The 23,031-nt window shown below is 42.5% G+C and overlaps 1 protein-coding gene across 1 annotated transcript in view; it reads right to left on the bottom strand.

Annotated features, from left to right (window-relative positions):
• Positions 1-23,031, bottom strand: part of NCKAP5 (NCK associated protein 5) — a 990,316-nt gene that overhangs the window by 109,532 nt on the left and 857,753 nt on the right. Inside the window, exons 11-13 of the mRNA XM_003267587.3 lie at positions 14,677-14,778; positions 8,329-8,511; positions 162-3,940 (exon numbers count right to left, since the gene is read on the bottom strand). Coding sequence (XP_003267635.2) covers positions 162-3,940; positions 8,329-8,511; positions 14,677-14,778 — 4,064 coding nt within the window. The remainder of the gene's footprint in view (positions 1-161; positions 3,941-8,328; positions 8,512-14,676; positions 14,779-23,031) is intronic.

Below are 23,031 nucleotides of genomic sequence, written 5' to 3'. Positions count from 1 at the left end.
TTGTTTAAATTCTGGCTAATGTATAAAAGACTGCTACTATTCATTTCTGCTTCTATGAAAAAACATGCTTGACCGGCCTTTAATGCACAGGAAGCAAACAACTCTTTTTAAGGTGGTGGAGGGACCCCTCTACATTGCTACCTGCTTTTCCACTGAGTTACCTGTTCAAGAGTTCCGTCATGAAGGTGTCTTTCATTGAACATGCAACAGGGCTGTGTCTATTCCTTGGTTCAATCTTCAGTTGGTTGTAAATGTCTTGTGGTGTTCTCCGATTATTTTTGCTTTGTAAACCGCCATCTGGATTATCTGCTGACTTGGTGTCCTTGATAAGCTCATTTTCTGTCTCACACTGTAGTTCAGGCTTCTTTTTCTCTTTTTTTCTTTCTGATTTTAGTTGTCTGTTTCCAAACCCCAAGACTTTTGCATCTTTCTTTTCTACTTTGGTTTTGGAGATGTCCATTTTCCTGCTACTCAGAGCTGGAAGTCTACTCCTCCGAAAACCAAACCAGCTGGCAAAAGAAGGCCCAGGCTTCTGCTTTGCTTCCACAGAGGTGGGCTTTGTTTGCACTTGGCCCTTTTCCACATTTTCCTGAATGCACAACATGACCTTTTCTTCGATTGTGGGTGAGAGGGGGGCTTCTGAACTCACAGCATCAGTCGCAGTTGCAGAGGCATCTGGATGCCCTCCAGAAGTTTCTAGCTTGGATGTACTGCTTGTTTCAAAAGTGCTTGGATACTGAGTCCTCCCTGGGCTCTGCGGGGCTTCAGGGCAGTCTGTTGGGGTGGGTGGGCACCTGTGGCAGTCACTGCCTGGTTCCGCAAGTATAGCCATATTGGCATTGGGGCACTCTCCCGGGGTGAAGGCCTGCTGGTCTTCCTTTCCAGGTGGGATGAGGAGTCCCTCAGACTTTGGAGGGATCCTCAAAGGCAACTTACTTGGGCTCCCATGCTGACTGCTGAAGCTGCCTGAGATCCCCAGGGAGCCCTGCCTGGAGGAGGGGTGCCCCAAGGGCCTCCCAGCACTGGGGAGACTCTCCAACACGGGAGCAGAAGGGGCCTTGTTGGGAGAGCTTTCCGTGGAAGAGTTCTGCCGGGTAAGAGAATTGCCTCTCTCGGCAGTATTGGTAATGATCTGAGTTCGGACTTTGCCTGGCCCTTCCATGGGGGGCGTGGAAGGCTTGTCTCCTGAGTGCGTACTGAAGCTCTGGCTGCGGGCTTTGGCGCCATTCATGCCCAGAGCTGGTTTTAGGTGTGGTTTGCTGGAGGAAAGGGATCTTTTCATGGATCTATTATCTACCCCATCCCTTCGATCACTCCCAGGGATGCTACTTTCCAATGACTCTTGTAGTGCTGTTTCCAGGGGAAGCCCATCAGCTAAACTGTCCTGTGCTTGTGAATCCGATATGGTCACATTTCTTTCACCCGCTGTGATGTCCATGCTTGCTGGATTCTTGGAGTCCTCTGGCTTAGACTTGTTCACAGCCACGGAACTTTTGGAGGCTTCATTTAAACTGTCTTTTTCATGTTTCCCTGGCACGGTGGAACTTTTCCTGAGCAGCTGGGGAGACTTCATGAGCACTTTGAGTCCCACCGGAAGGCGAGTTTTCAGTCCTTTCTCATGAGCACTTTGACAACCATGAGGGCTGTTATGGCTTTTGGAGGGTGATGAGGACGATGAGGAACTGCTGACCTGAGATGATGGTGACTCGTTCACCCCTAAGAAGGAACGCTTGGGGGGTGTGGAGGCGCTATCATTCAATTGTCCTTTTCTCCCTGGAGATACACTTTTGGAGGACGTCATTTCCAGTGGCTCATGGGTTGAAGGAGAAATCCTGGGAGTCTGTAATCCTGTGTCCATTTGTGGGGTCCCAAGTGTTTGGCGAGGAGAGGTTTTGGGGATACCTCTCTTCGGAGAGACCTTTGGAGGCCCCAGAGCCATTACGGTGAAGGAGCTGGAGGGGGCATGAGCAGAGCATCGGGTTTGAATGACTGCTTCTGGGGAGGGCATAGGGTGAGTGAAGATAGGCTTTTTGAAGGCCGCGGAAGATTTCTTCCTCTGCACTTCTGTCATGGCCGGATTAGAATAAATAACTGGAGCAGAGGTTCCTTTCAGCAGCGGCGATTTGAATGGGGTCCTTGCTGTTTCACTGGGGACCCTGGTTTCGGACTTGGTGGATGAAGGTGCTGGTGAATAGTCACAGCTGGGCCTGGCCAGCAGGGAGACGGACCTGCCTGGAGGGGGCGGAGGGGAAGGGGATTTCGCCCCTGCCTCTGGCCCAGAGCCACAGTGTTCATCCCTCGTGGGGGGCTCTCCACTGTCACTAGACTCAATGGCAGGCCTTGACCGTGACCCTGGAGTCTGATTCTTGGGGCACTGGACCCAGTCCCTCCTGCTGGGCATCCTGGAGCTGTGCAGAAGTTGGGCGGGATGTTTTGGAATGTGTGGATCTGGTCGTAATTCAAAGAGGGGCCCTGAGCTCTCAGTCTTCGTGAATCGTGAGAGTTTCCCAGGAGCTAAGGCTGGTGATTTTTCAAGAGTCACCAGGCCAGATGAAGGGAGTAGTGTGGAGGCTTCAGGCTCCATTAGTTTTGATTTCTGAGGTGAAGACTTGCCCCTGGCAGGTATTTTTGTCAGATTTTGCTTTCGATAGATGCCCATGGGCGCCGAAGACCTGGAATTACTCTGGCATGATATAGCGTGTGTTGGTTTGACCAGCTTTTGCTGCTGAGGATTTTGTGTCACCGTCCTGGAGCTGAAAGATTCAGTGGACACCCTGGGAACATTATCTACATTATCTTTTGGAATGTTTTTCTCAGGGTCCTCTTCAGACCTTTTAAAGAAAGTATAGTCTCTTGCAGCAGCTCGTGGCTGTAAACAAGCAATTCCCTGAGGTAAAAGTTCAGTATGTTCTGCCTTGGGTCCAGTAGGAGCTGAATTGATGGAAATTTCATTTCTGGTAACAGTGACAACTCCAGTTTGGTGAGAGCTGAATTCAATGGGCTCACCATCTTCCGCATCAAATATCACAGTCACACATTCTTCTGAAGAAGTCCTTTTTACAACTCTTTGCTGCTTAATGAAACTAAACGTCTTTGGCCTAGTCTCTGAAGGGATGGGCACTTGTTTTTCCTCCTCATCAGGAGACCCACATAGAGATTTCCCAAACCCCACAAAGACATCCAGGTTCTCCACGGACTTGTCGGTGTCGGCAGCCAATGACACATCTGAAGGACTTTTCTCATCACTGCTCTCTATGTGCAGCTCATCGAGCGTTTCATTGTCATCAGTGTCTGAAAGCTGGAGGTTGAGAGCCATGCGGCCATGGCCTTGGCCATGGGGGCCCCTCTCCCTCTGTACCTGAGGCGTCTGCACACTTGGGCACAGCTTCATCTCTAAGGGACAGCTGCTGGCACAACTTGTCAGCTTTTCAGGTCTTTCCCTGGGATAAACTGAGGATGTGCCTTCCAGAAAGTGTTTTCTGTTTGTCTCCCAGCCAAACAGACTGTCAGAAACACTGTGGGTTAATTTACTGCCATGTGGCCTGCAGCTCTGGTTTGGAACTGCTTGGAGCAATGCTAAGGTGGAGGAGTCATCGTCCGCATCATCGTGGGAATCTAGGTCATAAACAAATGTCTTGTGGGGTTCCTTGCAGGGGCTCCCCAGGTCAGCTGTTTTGCAGGGGGGATACTCCTTGAGGCTGCTACTTTTAATTCCAGGAGAATATATTCCTTCATTCGAGTTCATGCAATCTTTATAACCCCATTTGGTTATCACTGATGGGGGTTCAAGTAACACTTTTCGCTTCTGTAGCTTTCTTAGCCCTTCCAAAATGTGGCTTTCCTTGATACGAGTTGGAGGTAGTTCATTTGTAGGACTAGCAAAGCCACTTGGGAGCGAAGAATCAATACTTAGCCTTTTATCCCAGTTTTGTGATGATTGCTAGGAAAGAAAAGTAGACATCAGAAATGATTGAACCATGTAGATCACAAATATATAAAAGGAAAAGTCCATCATGGGACTTAATTTGTGCTAGTGGTTGGTAAGTATTCACATATAAATGCCCACATTAATTAGCGAATTAATTTATTCACAAACTATGCAGCAAACATTGATTTTGCCAAGTCCTGTGCTAAGAAGCACAGTGATCTAAAGAAACAGAAGGTAAAGGCCCTGTCTTCAAGGGAGAAATCCCAGCAGGGGAGAGGAGAATTGGCCACAACTAACTGTATGTCAAGGGAGAAAATGAGGAGTGCAAATGATGTAGGTACTCTGGAGATTCAGAGGAGGGAGGCCACAGACAGGTCGATTTGGAGAAAGGCATATAGGAAACGTATATATATTTTTTCTTTTAAACTTACCCAGCTCTTGAAAGACAGATAGGTTTGCCTTAGGTTAAAAGTGGGGGAAATGATTTCTAGGTGGGAGAAATGGGATGGGCAAAGACCTAAGTCAGAAAGTACATTCAAGGTACATTGAGGGAATGACTAGAAGATGATATGGCCTTATTGCAGAGTGTCTATGAGAGGTGCAGAGGGTAAAGCTGGAAAAGTAAGTTGGTCCATATCTTTATGCTCACATTTGATAGTTCTGTGACTTCACAACTTTATTTGGTAGACAATAGATATCTCTGAAAATTTTCTTAAGTTACTACACACATACATATACACACACACACACACACACACACACACACACACACATACAGCAGCTGGGCATTCACTGTTAGAATCTGATAGTAATTATTCACCTACCAAATTTAGAAAGGCCAATTTCCTGCCCATCACCCTTCCCAAATGCCAGCATCAGCTTTGGAAAAGTGTATGGGAAATGACATAGAGAAAAGTCTGTGCTCTATATATTCATATTTTTTTCATAGTATTGCTAATAAGAAATGGAAGGGGGAAAAAAAAAGCTAACATTTACTGAGCCTCTGCTGTATACCAGCCATTTACAGAGTGCTTTCACTCCATCTTCAGAACAGGCAACAGAGACTCATTGTTAGGTCTGTTGGAGATCACACAGAAAGAGCTGGAGCAAAGGTATGAACTCTGGTTTCTCAGGCTCTTTCTACAGTACTGGCGGTTTCGACTCAGTTCAAAAGTGGCCGTGAGGGGACATGAACCCAGGCAGTCTGGCCCCAGAGCCTGCAGTCCTAACTGATGCTATATATAAAGCCAAGCTTAGCGCCTCTTCTCCCCTTTACTTTAGTCAGTGTCATAATAGAGATCACAGGTTACCCCACACTATTTCTTAAATGGTACTTGCAGACTTTAGGGGGCTGACCTAATGATTTCTTAACAAGGCTATATGGGCCGGGCACAGTGGCTCACACCTGTAATCCCAGGACTTTGGGAGACCAAGGCAGGTGGATCACGAGGTCAGGAGTTCGAGACCAGCCTGACCCATATGGTGAAACCCCATCTCTACTAAAAATACAAGAATTAGCTGTGCGTGTTGGTGAGTGCCTGTAATCCCAGCTACTCAGGAGACTGAGGCAGGAGAATCGCTTGAACCTGGGAGGCGGAGGTTGCAGTGAGCTGAGATTGCACCATTACACTCCTTCCCAGGTGACAGAGCGAGACTCCATTTCAAAAAAAAAAAAAAAAGGCTATATGATTAATGGTAAAGAGCTTCAAGAGAAGGCTCTGGGTTTCAGAAATGCACTCTATACCAGTTTTGGCTACATCAGTCTCCTCCCTGCCCCACACGCTTATGTGCAGTGGTTGAAAAAAATGTCAGAAACTTCCATTTGAATCTGGGCTTCTTAGTACACTGTAAACATTTGCTCACATCTAAGGCATTTTCATGAAAATTACTCTTGCTATCAACAATGCATACATTTATTTGTTTTTAAATCAAATTATAAATTTTCTTTAGGAAATTCTCCACCGTCAGAAGTTGCTGGCAGTAGATGCTATTTGGTGATGCTGCCCCACTTCCTCTTCCCTGTACCATTACAAACTCCTTTAGAAATCAGAAGAAATCCCATTAGTGAATCTGGGTATTATAGCTCCACCAGAAAGGAGCTGCCACAGTGTAAGTTTCTAAGAATTTCCATGATCCTGATAGTCATGTTGCCAATAAATAAGAGAAACCAGGCCAAAGTACCCCACAGGAGCTTGAAAAATGTGGATCTGTTTGACCCCCAAGAAGACATGCTCAGCCTCTGCCTTGCCTCCTTTCTGCCATTCTGGAGCCTGCCTGGTGCTGCAATGCAACTTGCCCCAGAGCCAGCGGCTGCAAACCTCCCAGGGCCCAGGCTCTCTGCCCGGTGAGATTAGCCACATTCCTGCTTCAGTCCTCTATAGGAGGTTATATTATTTAACAACTGGAGAAAAGTCTAGACCAATCTTGAAGCTTGGGGGTAGGAGACACGTGAATGCCCTGTGGGAGTGATGGTGGGGAGGAGCTGGCATTTCCCACAGGCAGATCCATCCTTTGCTGCGAAAGTTGGAAGAGAGTTGCTTTTGGGAAGCAGTGTGGTTGACTAAAAGATGCTGTTGCTGAGGTGCAGGCCTGTGTTTAATGTCCACAGTCCTCTTCCATTTCTTGACTGGACAAGAATCTTATACATACATACATATATATATATATATATATATATATATATATTTTTTTTTTTTTTTTTTTCTAAAGGGTGTCTTGGTCTCAATGGGAGCAAACTGATCTCAATAATTGAAGCAACCTCACCACGTTTCAGGCTGATTCAACAAGGCCAGTGTAAAAGAACAATTAAGAATGTGGGTTCTGGAGCCTTCTGGAGCCTGGCTCTGCCATGTACTGCCTGTGGCATCTTGGGCCAGTTACTTAACTTCTTAGCACCTCAGTGTCCTCTTCTGTGAAATGAGGAGAATAGGAGACCCTACTTAATAGGCGACTGGGAGCATTACATGATCTAATGCTTCTGAAGTCCCTAAAAGGCTGTGCTGCATATGGTAATTTCTCATCAATTAGAGCCAAATTCCTGTGTAGGGCAGGTTAGTGCATTTCATACAGACTTCCTTTCTGTTTCTACACAATTATTTAAAAAAACATACTTGTGAGCTCAAAAAGCATAATCAATCATTAATATCCAAATTGTTATATCATTAATATTCAAATTCAAAGTCACATGATACAAGTTTATTATGTAAGTTAACACTATATGAGTACTCAGCACAAAGTAAGAAACTGCAGGAAGTTTCTTAAGTAATACACATTTCAAATGTCTTCACGAATCTGGGTCTGGCTTGTTAGGTCCCTGAGAAACAAGACCGTTCACTGTGAGATATGACAGGTGTAGCGGTACTCCATGACCATGACAGAGCCCTATTAAGGATCCAGAGAAGAGCCATCTGAGTGTCCATGAAGTGCCTTAAGAACTTTCTTTCTCCTCATTCAGGGGAGAGATTGCCTTAGAACATCAAAAGCTACTGTAATTGGAAGAATTCCAGCCAAAAACTAAAAGAAAGTGAAAAGCCTTTGAGAGGGAGAGAGACAAAGAGGTGTGAAAGTGAAAAGAGCAGAGCGAGGGTCTCTGGGAGCCAGCGAAATTCACAAAGCGAGGAAACATCCCTGACCATCTTTCCAGTCTGTTCCCAACCAGGCTCGGAGCAATCATTATTCAGAGTGCCTAACAACTCCTTAGAGGGAGCAATTTTGATAATGCAGTAGGCTCTATACTTTGCATTGGAAGTCTGAGTCCAAGGGAATAAGCCCTAAATGCAAACTTGAAATCTTCTGAGTTCTTGTTCAGAGGATGACAAAGCTACTCCCTCATCAATCTCTCCTGGGAGTTCTGGATTTTTCTTGGTTTCTACACTGCTAAAACCGTGAACTAAATTTATACGAATGGTAGAAAAATGACCTCCAAATACTCTGATCTGGGGTTTCTATTCTCGTGTGCTCTTTCCTTTTCTCCAACATTAGCGAATGGATAAAACAGCTATTTCAAATATTTCCCTTACATCAGTGTACAAAGATGTCTACTCAAAGTACGAAGGAACCTCCAGCTCTGCAAGTCCACTGTGCAGATGGGAGTCATTCTAGTAGTAGTAATTATTAAAAATCCTGGTAAAGGAACTCTTGGCATGTATATAAGTAGAAATATGCTTATCTACACTGAAGTTGTGGTCTCTGTCATCTCACCATGTTGCCCTCCAATTTATAGTCAAATAGTGTTTTATGAGGCTATGGCATTGATGAAAGGAGGTCAATATAATACATGAGCAGGTGCTCAGCAAATGGTGGCTTCCTTCTTACCCTTCCCACCTGCCCTTCACCTTCATGACCAAATCCTACTAGAAGAGGATTCTTTTCTGGTTCAGTCTGATGCCACAGTGCCTTACCCTTTTCCTGAGGTTCTTCCCATCGTGCCACGTGTAGGAGGAGCCACTGGAGTACTCGCTACAGGTGCTTGAAAGAGAGAGTTCACTGCTGCTGCTGTAGCTGTTTCGAGGACAGAGATGACCAGGGATGACAGCCCCCAAGCCAGGGCATTTCAAGGCCGATTTTGTATTTAGTTGGTGTTCCTGAAAAAGCGGGACAGCTCTGAGCAAGGGCTTTGCTCAGAGGAGAGTAAATGTCAACACAACCTTATGGTGAGGTAGATGGGAATACAGATGCTCCTCAACTTATGGCAGGAGTACATCCCGATAAACCCATGGTAAGTGGAAAATCAGCTGAAAATGTACTCAATACACCTAACCCACAGAACATCACAGCTCAGCCCAGCCTACACTTACATTAGCCTACCGTTGGGCAAAGTCATCTAACACAAAGCCTATTTTATAATAAACTGTTGAATATCTCATATAATTTATTGAATACTGTGCTGAAAATGAACATCAGAATGGTTGTATGGGTGCTCACAGTACAGTGTCTACTGAATGTGTATTTTGGCTCCATCACAAAGTTAAAAAATCCTGTCGAACTACCCTAAGCTGCAGATTGTCTGTACAGTATGGTATGATAGTTAGGGGCAGACTTTGGAGTCAAATTATAGACTCAGATCCTGGCTCTGCCTCTTACTGTGTGGCTATGGGGAAACTATTTACTCTCTTTCTTAAAAGAAAGTCATGATACTATTGCTTATCTTATAGGGTTATTGCAAGGACTAAACGAGGGTCTAGTTGTGAAGCACATCACAGCATCTGGCCTCTAGTAGGTGTTCAATTATTACAAGCTGCCATCATTATTAGGCAAAAGTACCACAAGGGTGGTCTTATTTTATCTGGCCATACTGGTGAGAATATCAAATCAGTATCAAAACATGACTTGAATGCCACAAAAGGACGAAGACAGAGTCACATCTTTGACTACGGGGTTCAAAGGATGTAAACTGGCTGTGCGTCTAGTGGTCTGGATCCCAGCCTACCTACTGCCACTAAGCATGCACTCTTGAGCAAGGAAGACTTCTAACTTCCGTGGTCTTTAATGTCCTCTTTCTAGAGGGTGCTGCTCTCTGAGATTTCTGCTACAGTTTCCTCTGGTTCTGATGGCATCATACTAAGTCCACAACAAGATGCCCATTGCCTATCTGTGCTACCTCACAGGAAGCCATGCACAGCAGACACCAAACTCAGGTATCATGAGCCTCCGCTGTAAATATAATAGTGCTTTTCATATCCAGTCCTTGTTACCATTTGGCTATCCACATGGTAATAACCCTCACATCAAGTAGATCTGGGTTTTTAGTGGAAGGTTCAAGCTGTTAGAATTCTAGTGGTTCTGCATAAGGCAAGGGTGACAAATAAAGCTGTAAACCTCCAAACACATCTTGACAGCCACATTATAGGCCCCTCGTGTAACAGATGAAGCTCTACGAACTGGACAGGCTAAATTAATTTACATCCCAACCACTAAGAACAGATTCTTTCTATTACCATCTAATTCCAGTCTCCTATTTATATAAAGCTTTGTTTCAGAAACTCTTTGATGGGAAGCCATCTGTCTTTGTGTCACTTGCAGAGTGGCAAAGCCTCTTACTTATACAATTTATTGACACTTTGTGGGTGCCTTTCAGTACCTGAGTACTTATCACTGTTCTCCAAATGCAATTCCAACTGACGGTGACTAAACGCCAGCTTGGGAAAGGAAGGTAATGATGGTCCTACAGTATTTGCAGGAAATATTAAACGCCTACATCAGTATATAGGGCATGTTTAATTTACTCTCTAATCAATATCTATAATGCTTAATAACATTAGATTTTCAGTATTAGGCATCTGCCTTACTATCAATACTTCATTTTTGCTGCATAACAATCTCTTTAAGTGATCTAAAAATGCCAAGAAATTTTACTATCCTATTTCTTCCCCCTGAAATTTGGCTCTACATATCATTGAAAGGAGAAACTTGTCTTAAAATCAGACTTTCAGCAATATCTATTGATTTATGACCTTGTTTATTGCCGGATGTAACTTAGTTAAGGGGAGTTCATATTTGTGTCTCCACAGATGCCTACAACAAATGGTTGTGTCGCAGAGCAGCAACTGCCGTTTCAGCCTCAGCCACTGTCGACCCTTGGAATGTGCACTGAGCAAACTTTCAGAAATATCTCATCGGGCTTTACTTCTACTGTGTGCTTTCTGTTTTCTCCATTCTGTCCTCTCATATTTTGTTGTTTAAGTACGCAGCGTGGTGGTTGTTATTTAGGACTGCCTCTGCTCTGACAGATGTGTCTACTCCACAGAGAGAGAGAGAGAGAGAGAGAGACTATGTCTGTTGTCCCACCAGGCTGTCCAGATCCAAACTCCAATGGCCTTTTTGTCCTCTGCCTGGCTATTGGTTACAGTTAACATTCTACTTCTCCCAAGGTATTGAGGGAGGCTTGCATGCAATTCTCTCTGTCCTTCCCGCCTGTTCTTCCTACTACATCTATTAAAATTATACCTATTTTTACAACTCAATTCCCAGTCCTCTTTTAATGAATAAGCAGCCTTGCCCACTCATGTCCATGTGTATACCTCCTGTATAGATGTTGGGGTAAGATGACTCAGAAGTAGGACTCAGAAGATGGGCTGGAGTGAGAAGGAATTGCTGCTTCTCCTTTGGCCTTGAACTTGAGATGCTCTGTTTTTTTTCTTTTTTTTTTTTTTTCAGATGTAGTTTCACTCTTGTTGCCCAGGCTGGAGTGCAATGGCATTATTTCAGCTCACTGCAACCTCTGCCTTGCCTCCCAGGTTCAAGTGATTCTCCTGCCTCAGCCTCCAAAGTAGCTGGCATTACAGGCATGCGCCACCACGCCTGGCTAATTTTGTATTTTTAGTAGAGACAGGGTTTCTCCATGTTGGTCAGGCTGGTCTCGAACCCTCAGTTGAGGCGGCTGATCCACCTCAGTTTCCCAAAGTGCTGGGATTACAGGTGTGAGCCACCACACCCGGCCGAGATGCCCTGATGTGATGGCAGATACTTGAGGGAGGTGGAGAAGGCCTGTGAATGTCATGTGGGAGCAGGCAGGGGCAAGGATGGTTAAGCAGAGAGGTGTCCTCTAAGACAGGCTTTTCACACTTTAATGTGAACTGAATCACCAAGGGATCTTGTTAAAATGCAGATTCTGATTCAGTAATTCTGAGGTAGGACCTGAGATGTATGTAGTATTTTTAACAAGTTCCCAGGTGCTTCAATGCTGCTATTCTGTGACCCATGCTTTGCGCAGCAAGCCTCTATGAGAAGCTATTAAAGAAGTCAGTCTCTTATGTGGGTTCCCTAGCAGCATGTTGTGGTACCTCACTGTCTGACCTGGGCTGTGCTGAGCCAGGCAAAGGGAATGGCTGAGCCTGCCTGCCAGCAGGCACGTAAGTTAGGGAGAGTGTCTGTGTAGGTGTACGTGTAGCAGTAGTTACAGAGTAATTCCTTGCAAGGAAGAGAAGGCGGCCACTCCTTTCTACTGGGAAATTCTCCCACCTTCCTCCACCTTGGAAAATCAATGTTTGAATTTAATAAGGGACGCGGAATCCCTGACATCCTGGCTGCAAAGTGAGCTCTTTTTTCCCTACAGTTTCCTTCATCAGCATGTGATTATCACATAGGATTATCTACTCCAGTAAATAACTGTTCTGTGGTTGAGCACTTGAACTCCAAGACCATTTATGAGGTTTAAATTCTGGCTTTCACTTGCTAGCTCTGTGAGCTTGGGAAAATTACTGAACCCCTCTGTGACTCAGTTTCTTTCTTTGTAAATGGAGATCATGAAAGTAGCTACTATGTGGGATCATTGTGAAGACTGAACAGCCTCTGACAAATGCTGATGCTTAGGGACTTTTACGTGGGTGTTGCTGCTATTATTAAAAATGTCTATTTTATATATATATATATATATATATATATATATATAAAGAGAAGAGAAGAGAGAGAGAGAGAGAGAGAGAGACAGAGGCCGGGCACAGTGGCTCACACCTGTAATCCCAGCACTTTGGGAGGCCAAGGTGGGTGGATTGCCTGAGGTCAGGAGTTTGAGACCAGACAGGCCAACATGGTGAAACCCCATCTCCACTAAAAAATACAAAAAATATAGCCAGGCATGGTGGTGTGCATCTGTAATCCAAGCTACCTGGGAGGCTGAGGCAGGGGAATTGCTTGAATCAGGGAGATGGAGGTTGCAGTGAGCCGAGATCATGCCACGGTACTCCAGCCTGGGCAACAGAGTGAGACTTCATCTCAACAACAACAACTATATATATATATATATATATATATATATATATATATACATACACACACACACACACACACACACACACACACACACACGTGTCTTGGCTCTTCAACTAAGCCATCAGTTAGTTCATGGTCTCCCTACGGGACCCTGTTTTACATTTCCTGATATCCTATCATTCCCTGATGCCTGGTGCCTAAGTAGTAACTACATTAAGCAATAGCCAAAAGTGGATGGACTTTGTTACCAGAGATCACTGATGTGAGCTTCTGGCTTCTGGAGAGACATATTAGTAAAGCCCTTTCTCAGTGATCATTTCTACCTCTGCTGTGGTTTGTTGTGGGTGAGGCATGGTACCACATATTAAGAGAACTGAAGGGGGCCAAAGGAACAGAGATCTTATGATTGTTCCAATATTGTTAGCAGGCACTGTGTACACACATTTCCTGTGTTATCTCATTTAATCTTCACCACAACTCTCTGAAATAGAAAAGAAATATCATTATCCTCATTTTCCAAAAGGGAAGACTGAGGCATTGAGGTTTTAATACCTTGCCCAAGTTGCCCTGTCAATATAACATTCTGATGCCCGGCCCAAGTCCAAGCCATTATGCCATAATGCCAAGTCAGCCCTCTGACAATGAGCAGAGCTCCCAGAGATACACAGAACCCCATGCATCCCAGTGAGTTGTCATTGGTAATAATGATTATTCTTAAAATTCTTCATCAAAAATGTGTATTAGCTTCTATTGCAACATTATCTTAATTATGTTGATTTAACAGGCAAAAATACAACCTGTCTTCCGCACTATCCAAAGTATATTTTCCTTATCGTTTATTTTAGATTACTACCCTGAATGATTCATACACTTTAAACATTCTTACTGTGAGAAACGCAGTATAAAATCTATAATTTTAGTTAAAAAATAGAGATAAAGAATGAAGTTGGCCGGGTGCGGTGGCTCACACCTGTAATCCCAACACTTTGGGAGGCCGAGGCAGGCAGATCACAAGGTTAGGGGTTCGAGACCAGCCTGACTAACATGGTGAAACCCCATTTCTACTAAAAATATAAAAATTAGCTGGGTGTGGTGGCAGGCGCCTATAATCCCAGCTACTCGGGAGGCTGAAGCAGGAGAGTCGTTTGAACCCAGGAGGTGGAGGTTGCAGTTAGCTGAGATCACGGCCATTGAACTCCAGCCAGGGCAACAGGGTAAGACCCCGTATCAAAAAAAAAAAAAAAAAAAAAAAGACAGAGAATGAAGCCCAGAGTTTAATTCTTCCCATTTTTAAATAAAAACTCCACACTTAAAAAAAAAAAAAAACAAAACTCCTGACTTTAAGGCTATATTATAGATTGGATGCCATTAGGTCTTTATGAATGTTTAAAGTGACAACATTCCACTGAAATTCAATTCAAATCTAACTTGAGAATATTAACATTTAATGGTCTATCTACACTGATAGAATTATTCAGTAAAATAAAAAAACAGTTATCCACAAATGTTCATGTCATTGTTTTAAGCCTCACATTTTTCATTATATATTTATTTGGCAATTGTGTTTTTTCAAGTTACTCTCTTTATGTCAACGAGAGTTAAAAAGCCACGCTGGTTAAAGTTTTGCCAAATAAGCACAAAGCTAACCCCAGCTAGAGAAAAAAAATGCAGAGCCCATGAATTTTTAAAAGTTCATACATAATATATCATAAAAGTAGGATGAATAATATGGGACGTGGGTTTTAATAAAAAGCTCCTTGACCATTTCTCAGAGACTCTGAGATGTAACCAATATCCAAAAAAGGTATCTTGGGGACAAAGCCAAGATTTATGATATTTTTGCCGAGAATGACACTTTCTGCTTACTATATCAGCTGGGGGACATGATATTGAATTTCAGAGAACACAAGAAAGGAAAGTATTTTTATCTGCCTGACAATGCTTCAAGGATGCACTTTATGGTTCGCTTGTGACATCATATTTGATGGAAGGAAAATAACAGCCGAAACATGTGTTCTGAAGGCAACTGGGAAACTCACGTGCAGCTCAGCATCAGTTCGTGACTGTGTAAGACTTCGGCTTCTTTCCACCTCTGAAAGCAAATCTCCGGATGAAAGATCCAAGAGGCGTGAGTGAAGTTTCTAGGTAAAACCAAGCAGAAACATTGAATAGCGATAATTTAATTATTTGTTTCAAAATCCTGCCTTGGACAGTTAAATCTCAAAAGAGTTGGCATTTCCAGATTAGATAATACATGTCCTAATTTTAAAAAGTTTATTCTAGTTTATCAGTGTTCCCGTACACGTATATATATGTGTATATGCAAATTGCATTTTGTAAACAATAGTGATGCTTTTACAGTCTGTCAGTCTGCCTTGGAAGATATGTAGTAGAAAAATATAAGTAGTAGTTAAAAAAAATAAGCGGTAGGAAAACTATGAATACTCTGATATATTTATTGGGTAGTATGAAAATTAACATTTGATATTCATATTAAGAAAACCAATCACCAAGTTCACCTTACTATGTTGAGCAGTGGTTAAAATCTGAGCAGATAATTATAAAAGTGACCTTATTTCTAAAGAGCATTGATCTTGTGAAATATCTTCCCTTGGACACCTTGGACACATTTTAACTCAAAGTCATTAATGTCATCTGTTAGGAACAATTAATGTGAATAGAAAATAATTGCTTCGGGGACCTGGGGACTCTGAGGATTTTGTACATTAATATTCACGTGCTATTCAATTATATACTGAATTCTTTATTTCAGTTTTGTTTGGGAGGACTGCTAAGCCAGAGACATTTCACTATATTAATCTTGATACTAATTACTAAGGCTTTTCTGTGGACACTAGATTTGATCTGTTTAATTGCAAATACAATAAAACTCGTGATTTATGCCTAATGTTTCTGCTAGGCTGATGACATTTTGAAAATGGCACTTACAGCCTGGTTTGTCTTGGTTACAACTTTTGTGGCTCCAGATGCTAAAAAAAAATCTAATTGAGTAAGTAAATAATGCAGCTAAGCATGCCTCTCTCGCTTCTGAAAAGTTTTTTCTATTCCTTTTTCTCCCTGGAGAGGCCCTGCTGCACACTGATGCTGATCTAAGAAATGCCTTTGCTTCTTTGCCACTGAGCAATGTTAGAATCATCTTAGAGGTCAGGGCTGTCCCACTGGTCACTCTGTCCCAGCATATCTACCATGAAGTCAGCAGGGACTACAAACTCCACTAAAATGAGCCACATTCTCTCTGTTCCCCATTCAATACTCTTTAGGCTGAACTTCTGTGACAGCCCTGAGTTCTTGGTTAGGTGATTATTCAACAAACATTTATGCAGCACCTCCTGAAGGATGGCACTGTGGCAGGGCTGTATTCTATCCTCCTGCAAGGGTAAAGGTATTTTTTTCGCTGTTGTGGGTTGGCCAGTTCTCCTTCTCAGTGGACCTTCAAATTGTGTGTCTGTGGAGGTCCTTTCACAAAAAAGAAAATAATTTCTAAACTGATTGCCTGTTGCTTTGAAAATCCAAATTTCTCCAGCAGAGCTAAGACCTCCATAGGTAACCAGAACCAATGCATTGTTTCTGGACAGTTTTTATAATCCTAATTCTATAATCCTAATTCAAGATTCAAGCTCTAGAATCTGACTTTCCTGGGGGCAAAGATAGAATTTATCTCATCTTGCAATCTCTGGAACCTGACAAAATACATCATACTTAGTAAGCAGCCCATTAGTGCTTGTTGTAGTGTTTAAACAAAAAGATGTCTTTATATTTTACTCACCCCTATGTAAGTTTTAAAGATTGAGAGAGTGCCAAAAGAATTACAATGTTGTGAGACTGAAGAATACATTTATCAATATGCAAACAGGACAAGAAGTTATGGGAAATGACATTCAACAAAAGAAATGATTTTGAGTGGTATATCATGTGATTTGAGAGAAGAGGCCTCAATGGATTAGCTACCTGACTTATTCAGTTCATGAACGCACTTCATTATTACTTCTCAGATATATGATGTTACACTTTCACCTACTGCATGAATATATGCATCTAAAATCCTGCCCTCTTCAAGGCTGTTTCAGTGGCTTTTATCCAAATGGGTCCCTTCCCTTATTGAAATAGGGAAGGTCTGCGTGGGAGAAAGGAGAGGTCCTGGGGCAAGGACCAGGAGACCTGAGTTCTAGCCCTGTCAAAGGTACACGTTCTACAGGATCTCAGGAATGTAACTGAACCTCTTAGTCTCAAATCCCTCATCTGCAAAAGAAAGATGGAAAAACTTAAACCAGAGCTACCATTTGACCCATCAGTCCATTGCTAGGTATGTACCCAAAGGAAAATCAATCATTCTACCAAAAAGATACAAGCACACACGTTCCTTGCCACACTATTTACAGTAGCAGAGACATGGAATCAACCTAGGTGCAAATAAGTAGTGGATTGGATAAAGAAATATGGTACATATATACCATAGAACGCAGCCATAAAAAAGAGTGAAATCATGTCCTTTGCAGCAACACGAATCCAGCTAGAGGAGGCCATAATCCTATTTGAATTAATTCAGAAACAGAAAACCAAATACTGCATGTTCTCACTTATAAGAGGAAGCTAGATACTGAGCACACATGGACATAAACATGGGAACAATAGACCCTGCAGACTACTAGATGGGGAAAAAGAAAGGGGGAAATGGGTTGAAAAACTACTTAGTGGGTACTATGCTCACTACCTGGGTGATGGGACCTGCATCCAAAACCCAGTATCACGTGACATACCCGTGGAACAAACTTGCACATGTACCCCCTGAATCTAAAATAAAAGGTGAAGTTAAATAAAATTCCTAACTAAGTCACAACATCCAATGATGGAATTATAGGCATCAATAAGTGTATATTTTCAGAAAAAAAAAAGACAGAAGTGGCTATTTAATCTACTACCACAGGTATAGAGAGGCACTATCATATTAAGAAGGGAAAACAAATAGGATAATATGCTGAAATTCACATAGGCCAATTTATTGTTATACCTGACAGTCGGTGGTAGGTAATTTCTTAGATAATAAGGTACAAATGAATCATTCATTGTTATAGTTTTCACACATATAAGGCAAATAAAAATTGACTTAGAATAAAATAAAATCTGTTTACTTTTAAAAAAAAATTTAAACATTTAATTATTATTATTTTTTAAATTTTTAATTATTATGGGTACATAATAGTTGTTTATATTTATGGAGGTGCATGTGATGTTTTAATACAGGTATACAATGTATAATGATCCAATCAGGATAACTGGATTATCTATCATCTCAAGCATAATAAAATCTACTTTTCTGTTAAGGCTATAGGCAAGGAAATGATAGGTAAATATCACACAACTTCCCTTAAATAACTGTGAAAGCACACAACCCCAAAGAGACTACACTTCTTATAATAGGCTCATATTTTCACCATATATATATAAAATATACAGGCATGTGTGTGTACAGCATCGCTTTTTATACTGATACTATATTACCTGTGCTTTGGTGAAAAATAGGTAGAATGTATACATTAGAAATTTAATTAAGTCACTGTCAAAAAGAGCGTAACTGACATAAGAAGACCATGACCTCTTAAGAGGAGCCCCCCAGCTTAGGGGGCAAATTCTCCATCATATACCCATGTATAGTTCATATCTACTGTTAGTGTTCATCTGAATAAAATCTCATCTGAAATACTTTAAACTTCCTGTCTTTAACCCTGCAAATCCCAATGAATTCTAGAGTTAGACATACTTCTTTTGTTTTAGACATGAAAAGTGGCAGGACTACTCAGTATAGGTTTGAAATAGGCCTTGTGTCATCTGTCACACTGTCTCAGTAACTGAGATTCAACTGGGTTTCAGAGATAGAGACTCCTAATTTCACACATTTTCAAACCAGAGGTAAGTGAGGGATCTTTTTACTCAAATGCTTCCTTTGATGGTGACAGTCTAATCCTCCCTGTCAGACTGGCTTCACTGTCTCTGCAATGTGTCCCTCTCCCATCTGAGTTGATGTTTTGTCCATTTTTCCATGGCACACTCTCCTCCTCCTGCCCCTAGATCCTGTCCAGTATTCAGGGCCACACCGAAACCCTCCCTGTAAAGTCATCTATCCTCTCTAACCCACAGTGGATTCCCTGCCTTGAGGGATTGGACTACCTCTCATTTCGGTCCTTTATCCAAAGTGCACTCTTACTGAGTTGTTCTCTGTATAGGTTCTATCTTCCTAACAGGACGATCAGCTCCATGAAAACGCAGGCCAATCCCTTAATTTCTACGTTGTCCCAGTGGCAGGGACTAGCTGGGTGTCATAAAACCTCAGGAACCTTGGCCCTCTTCTTTCTGGGTGCGTGGCTGGCCTGCATTTCCTGGCCTCCTTTACAGACAGGTGTGCCCACATGACATGTTTAGTTCTAGGTCATGGAGCCTGAGCAAAAGTGACATCTGCCCTTTCTTGCCTGGCTCAGGAATACCTCCCTCAGAAAGTCTTCCATGCTCTTTATCCTTCCACTGGCTTGATGCAGCCAACTCAGCACAGCAACCTTGGAAGCCACTTGTTGAAGATGAAGCCAACCAGGTATAAGGAGTTTGGCTTCTTAAATTCTCAACTGGAAGAAAGCCACTCTGGGAAAAGAAATGGCTTTTTTGGATTTGACACAAGGAAGATATCAACTTATACTGAATTTGGGCCATGATTCATTTGGAGATTGTTATTATTGCTGACACTGACCTGGCTGACACAGTTCTCTCTGCAGCCTACAGGGTAGCCACTCAAGAAATATGCATGTTTCTATGTATTTACCCATGTATATGTAGTGGCTATGTCAACAGCCCAAGGTGACAACCCCACTGAAGATTCTAGCTTCACAGGAAAGAGACTTGCTTTCTGTCACTGTATGCAAGGGCAGGCGTTGGGGGATTGTGTTTAGAGCTAAGATGTATCACAATTTATAACAGAACGCACGCCTCATACAGGTGTAAAATACCAAGCTAAGCTCTGGGGACCTGGAATGCCAGGGCAGTCAGTGCCTGAACTACATATTGGGTTGGTAATATTTGGTGGGTTCACTTGCCTTCAGTTAGTCAGTTTTATGTTCTCTGTGCAGTTCTGCATTTGTAACTCAAGGCAGAGAAATGTCCCCCTCAACAGACTGTGCCAAGGACTGGCTGTCCTTTATCTGGCAGGATGAAGGTGGAGTGGACCCTTTAGGGTGGTAGTGACTGATTCTGCAGCTCTCTAGTTAATGATAGCAGCAGAGACTGGAGACTGAGGTGCATTTGGGCCTTTGGCTATTTAGTAGAGACGGGGTTTCACCATGTTGGCCAGGCTGGTCTTGAACTGCTGACCTCAGGTGATCCATCTGCCTCAGACTCCCAAAGTGCTAGGACTACAGGCATGAGCCATGGCACCCAGCCCCCCCAACTATTAAAAGCCAAATATCTGCACAAAAGAGAAGTTTTAACTGTTCAGCACCTGATCTGAAAGAAGGGACGCCAACAGCTGCCCTGGCCGCTCCCCGTCTCGGTGAGACCTCGCCTGCTCTAGCCCACTGTCTCTCTGGGTTCTGCCACACTCTGTCCCTTTGGCTGGCTGCTTATTTGGACCTGGCCATGTTTAGGGATCACCCTCCCTCAAATCTAGTGGACTGGATGCTGGGCTGATTTCTCGGATAAAGAACTTACTGCTTTTTCAGCTTTACTTTTGTTTTCAAATTGTCTCCACTTTGGAGAGCTGTTCTCACCTCACAGCTTCTAGAAAGCTTCCTAGAGCCCCATTTCTCCTCCCTCAACTCTGTCTCAGGCGGGCCCTGGGCCCAGGGCCCAGGGTTTGATTCCCTTTAAGCCCAACACAAGGGAAGCAAACCTGGAGTGAGTTTTTATGAAATCTGAGTATCTTTTGATATTCTAACTTCTTCTGATTTCCTGTAAGTTCACCTTTCTAGAGGATTTGGGGCATGTTTAAGAGAAGCATTTTAAAATATGACCCTGAACAGACATAATCAGGTGAATAAGCTTTGTTCCTTCTGTTGGGTAATAAGGCAATTTCACAGGTATGCATAAAGACCTCCAAAAGGAAGTTCCAGGAAATTTTCTGAAATAGCTTGGAGCCTTATGAAAATAATTTTTCTGTGGAAGCTAAATGATCTTCCATAAAAACCCCAAAGTTTTGCCTTATTCACATACTAGACTTACATTTTTGCCACACTCAGAAGTGTGATTTTTCATCAGCCCCTCCAGAATCCCATCAAGAGAGATTGTGGCAGATCCCTGGGTTCACATTTCACAAGTTTCATTCTATTCCATTAAGAATTTATTATAAAACTGAATATTACATAACTGCATATTATATAACTGAGTATTATATGGTCATTTCTTAGATTCACAAAAATTTGAGACCAGGACAAAATCTTTTTTGATAAAAGCTGATGTTTAATTAATTATGCCATTATTTCCATTTTGGGCTACAAAGATAAAACATAATGTCTGCATTCAGCCTTCCTGCTGATGTGACAGTGTGCCTTCCAAATGTTCTCCTAGAGGCCCTTTAAAAAAATATGTCCATCATAATTTGATCTCACTTCAGTGTCTGAAATTTTTACAGCTAATTTTTAGAGCCATCTGCAACAGTCCTTGTTGCAATTATTATTTTCCCTGACAACTTTTAGACTTGCCTTGCACATCAACGTTTAGCTGCCCTGAATGCATACTGTTTTGCTCTGGATGGTGCCTTGGCAAATGACATGGCTCTATCTCTTTTCTGCTTCTCCAGGACCCAAGGTTATAAAATACTTTTGAAACAATTATTCCACAGCTATATTCAAAACCTTCTTCAGGGGTCCCCACTTCCATGACGGCCTGATTATCCAGTGGCTACCTAAGGGAGCAGCATTTGGTTTGGTGATTAGAAAGTTTATTCATGGTCTCTGCAGCTTAGACTGATGACCAGAGGACTTCTTACCTGTCCTTAACTGCTGCGATTCCATTAACAGTGCCCCAAGGCACCAGTAGGTAGATGGATGAGGATGAAAACAGCAGACTTTGCCCTAAAGAGCCTCCATTCTAATTACTCCAACACTAATTTATGCTTTATGCTTTATGAAGCATCTACTATGTGCAGAATCATGACTATGAGCTATGACTCAAGGAAGCTCATTAACAGAGCAGACCAAGCACATGAAGGAGAAAAAAATACAAGAATTCTTAAGGCAGAGCATGCAAACAAGATCACAGTAGAGTAAGGGTGCCATGTAGCTAGGGATGGTGGAGGCCAGTGTATTAACCACACAGTTAAATATATGTAAGAGAATATTCTGTGCAAAGGGAACTTAGCTCTTCCTGCAGAGCTCCCAAATCTCTTGGTTTGAAGTCTTTACAAAACAAACAAACAAACAAACAAACAAAAATTCGGAAATATTTCAGACCTAACAGCAAAGTGACAGAATGTTGAGAAAAAGGACAGAAGGTTAAGGCTCCCATGGCAGGCCAGTCAGACGTGTGGGCAGGAGGACAGCCGAAGAGTGACTCGCATTTGCTTGCCAAGCCTGACTCTCTGAAGCTTCCCTTTTGTCTTCTTCTGTGAATATGATCTAAGGGAGGAAGTGATTCAGCACAGCCTGAGCCTATTCTGGGATCTAAGAGACACAGAAGTGCCCTGAAATTTCCATTTTCATCACTAATTACTTTAACAGGTACTTTAATAAGTGCTTTCCAATTGCCCCCGCTGTTTTGTAAAATTATCTACACTGCATTTTACATTTTTAATCAAGCTTTATTTTTGAAAAGTTCTGACTTTCTGAAGATTTTGCCTTTTACATGTGGGGGAACACATTTTTTCCCTCTGATTTCACCAAACTAAAAGGATTAGTTAGTGGGGAAAAAAAAAAACCCCAAAACTTGACCTATTTTTACCAGACCTATTGGAAGCTCCACTGATAGTCACTAGAGTTCAATGTACCACTTATTAGGAAGAAATGAATTACCACTTGCTCTGTGGGGGGAAGAGACACTCCGTGAAGTCCTTTCCCTAATCTTATCTCATGAATCTTCATACTACTGTGTGGAAGAAGTTGTCATGTTAGTTTTTAGAGATGAAGAACCCAAGATGACAGAAGCGAAGGAAGGCATCTGAAGTCACAATGCTACATATATTTCAGGAAGCAGGAGAGCCAGGATTCTGTCCCAGACCTGCTTCCTTCTGAGTCCAAGCTCTTCCTACCACATTCTGCTTGCTTTTTCTATGAAGGAAGGATGTGATAACATCATTGCTATCTTTTACAAGGCAAATCCTATGGAAGTAGCTTATTTCTGCCTAAATGTTAAGCCCACAATTTGAGCAGCTCCCATCAAATTAATTATGTTGCCTTGGT

The sequence above is a fragment of the Nomascus leucogenys genome, chromosome 20 (genome assembly GCF_006542625.1).
Source record: "Nomascus leucogenys isolate Asia chromosome 20, Asia_NLE_v1, whole genome shotgun sequence".
Taxonomy (NCBI): Eukaryota; Metazoa; Chordata; class Mammalia; order Primates; family Hylobatidae; genus Nomascus; species Nomascus leucogenys.
The sequence above is the reverse complement of the archived record's forward strand: the minus strand, read 5'-3'. Positions and strand labels throughout refer to the sequence as shown.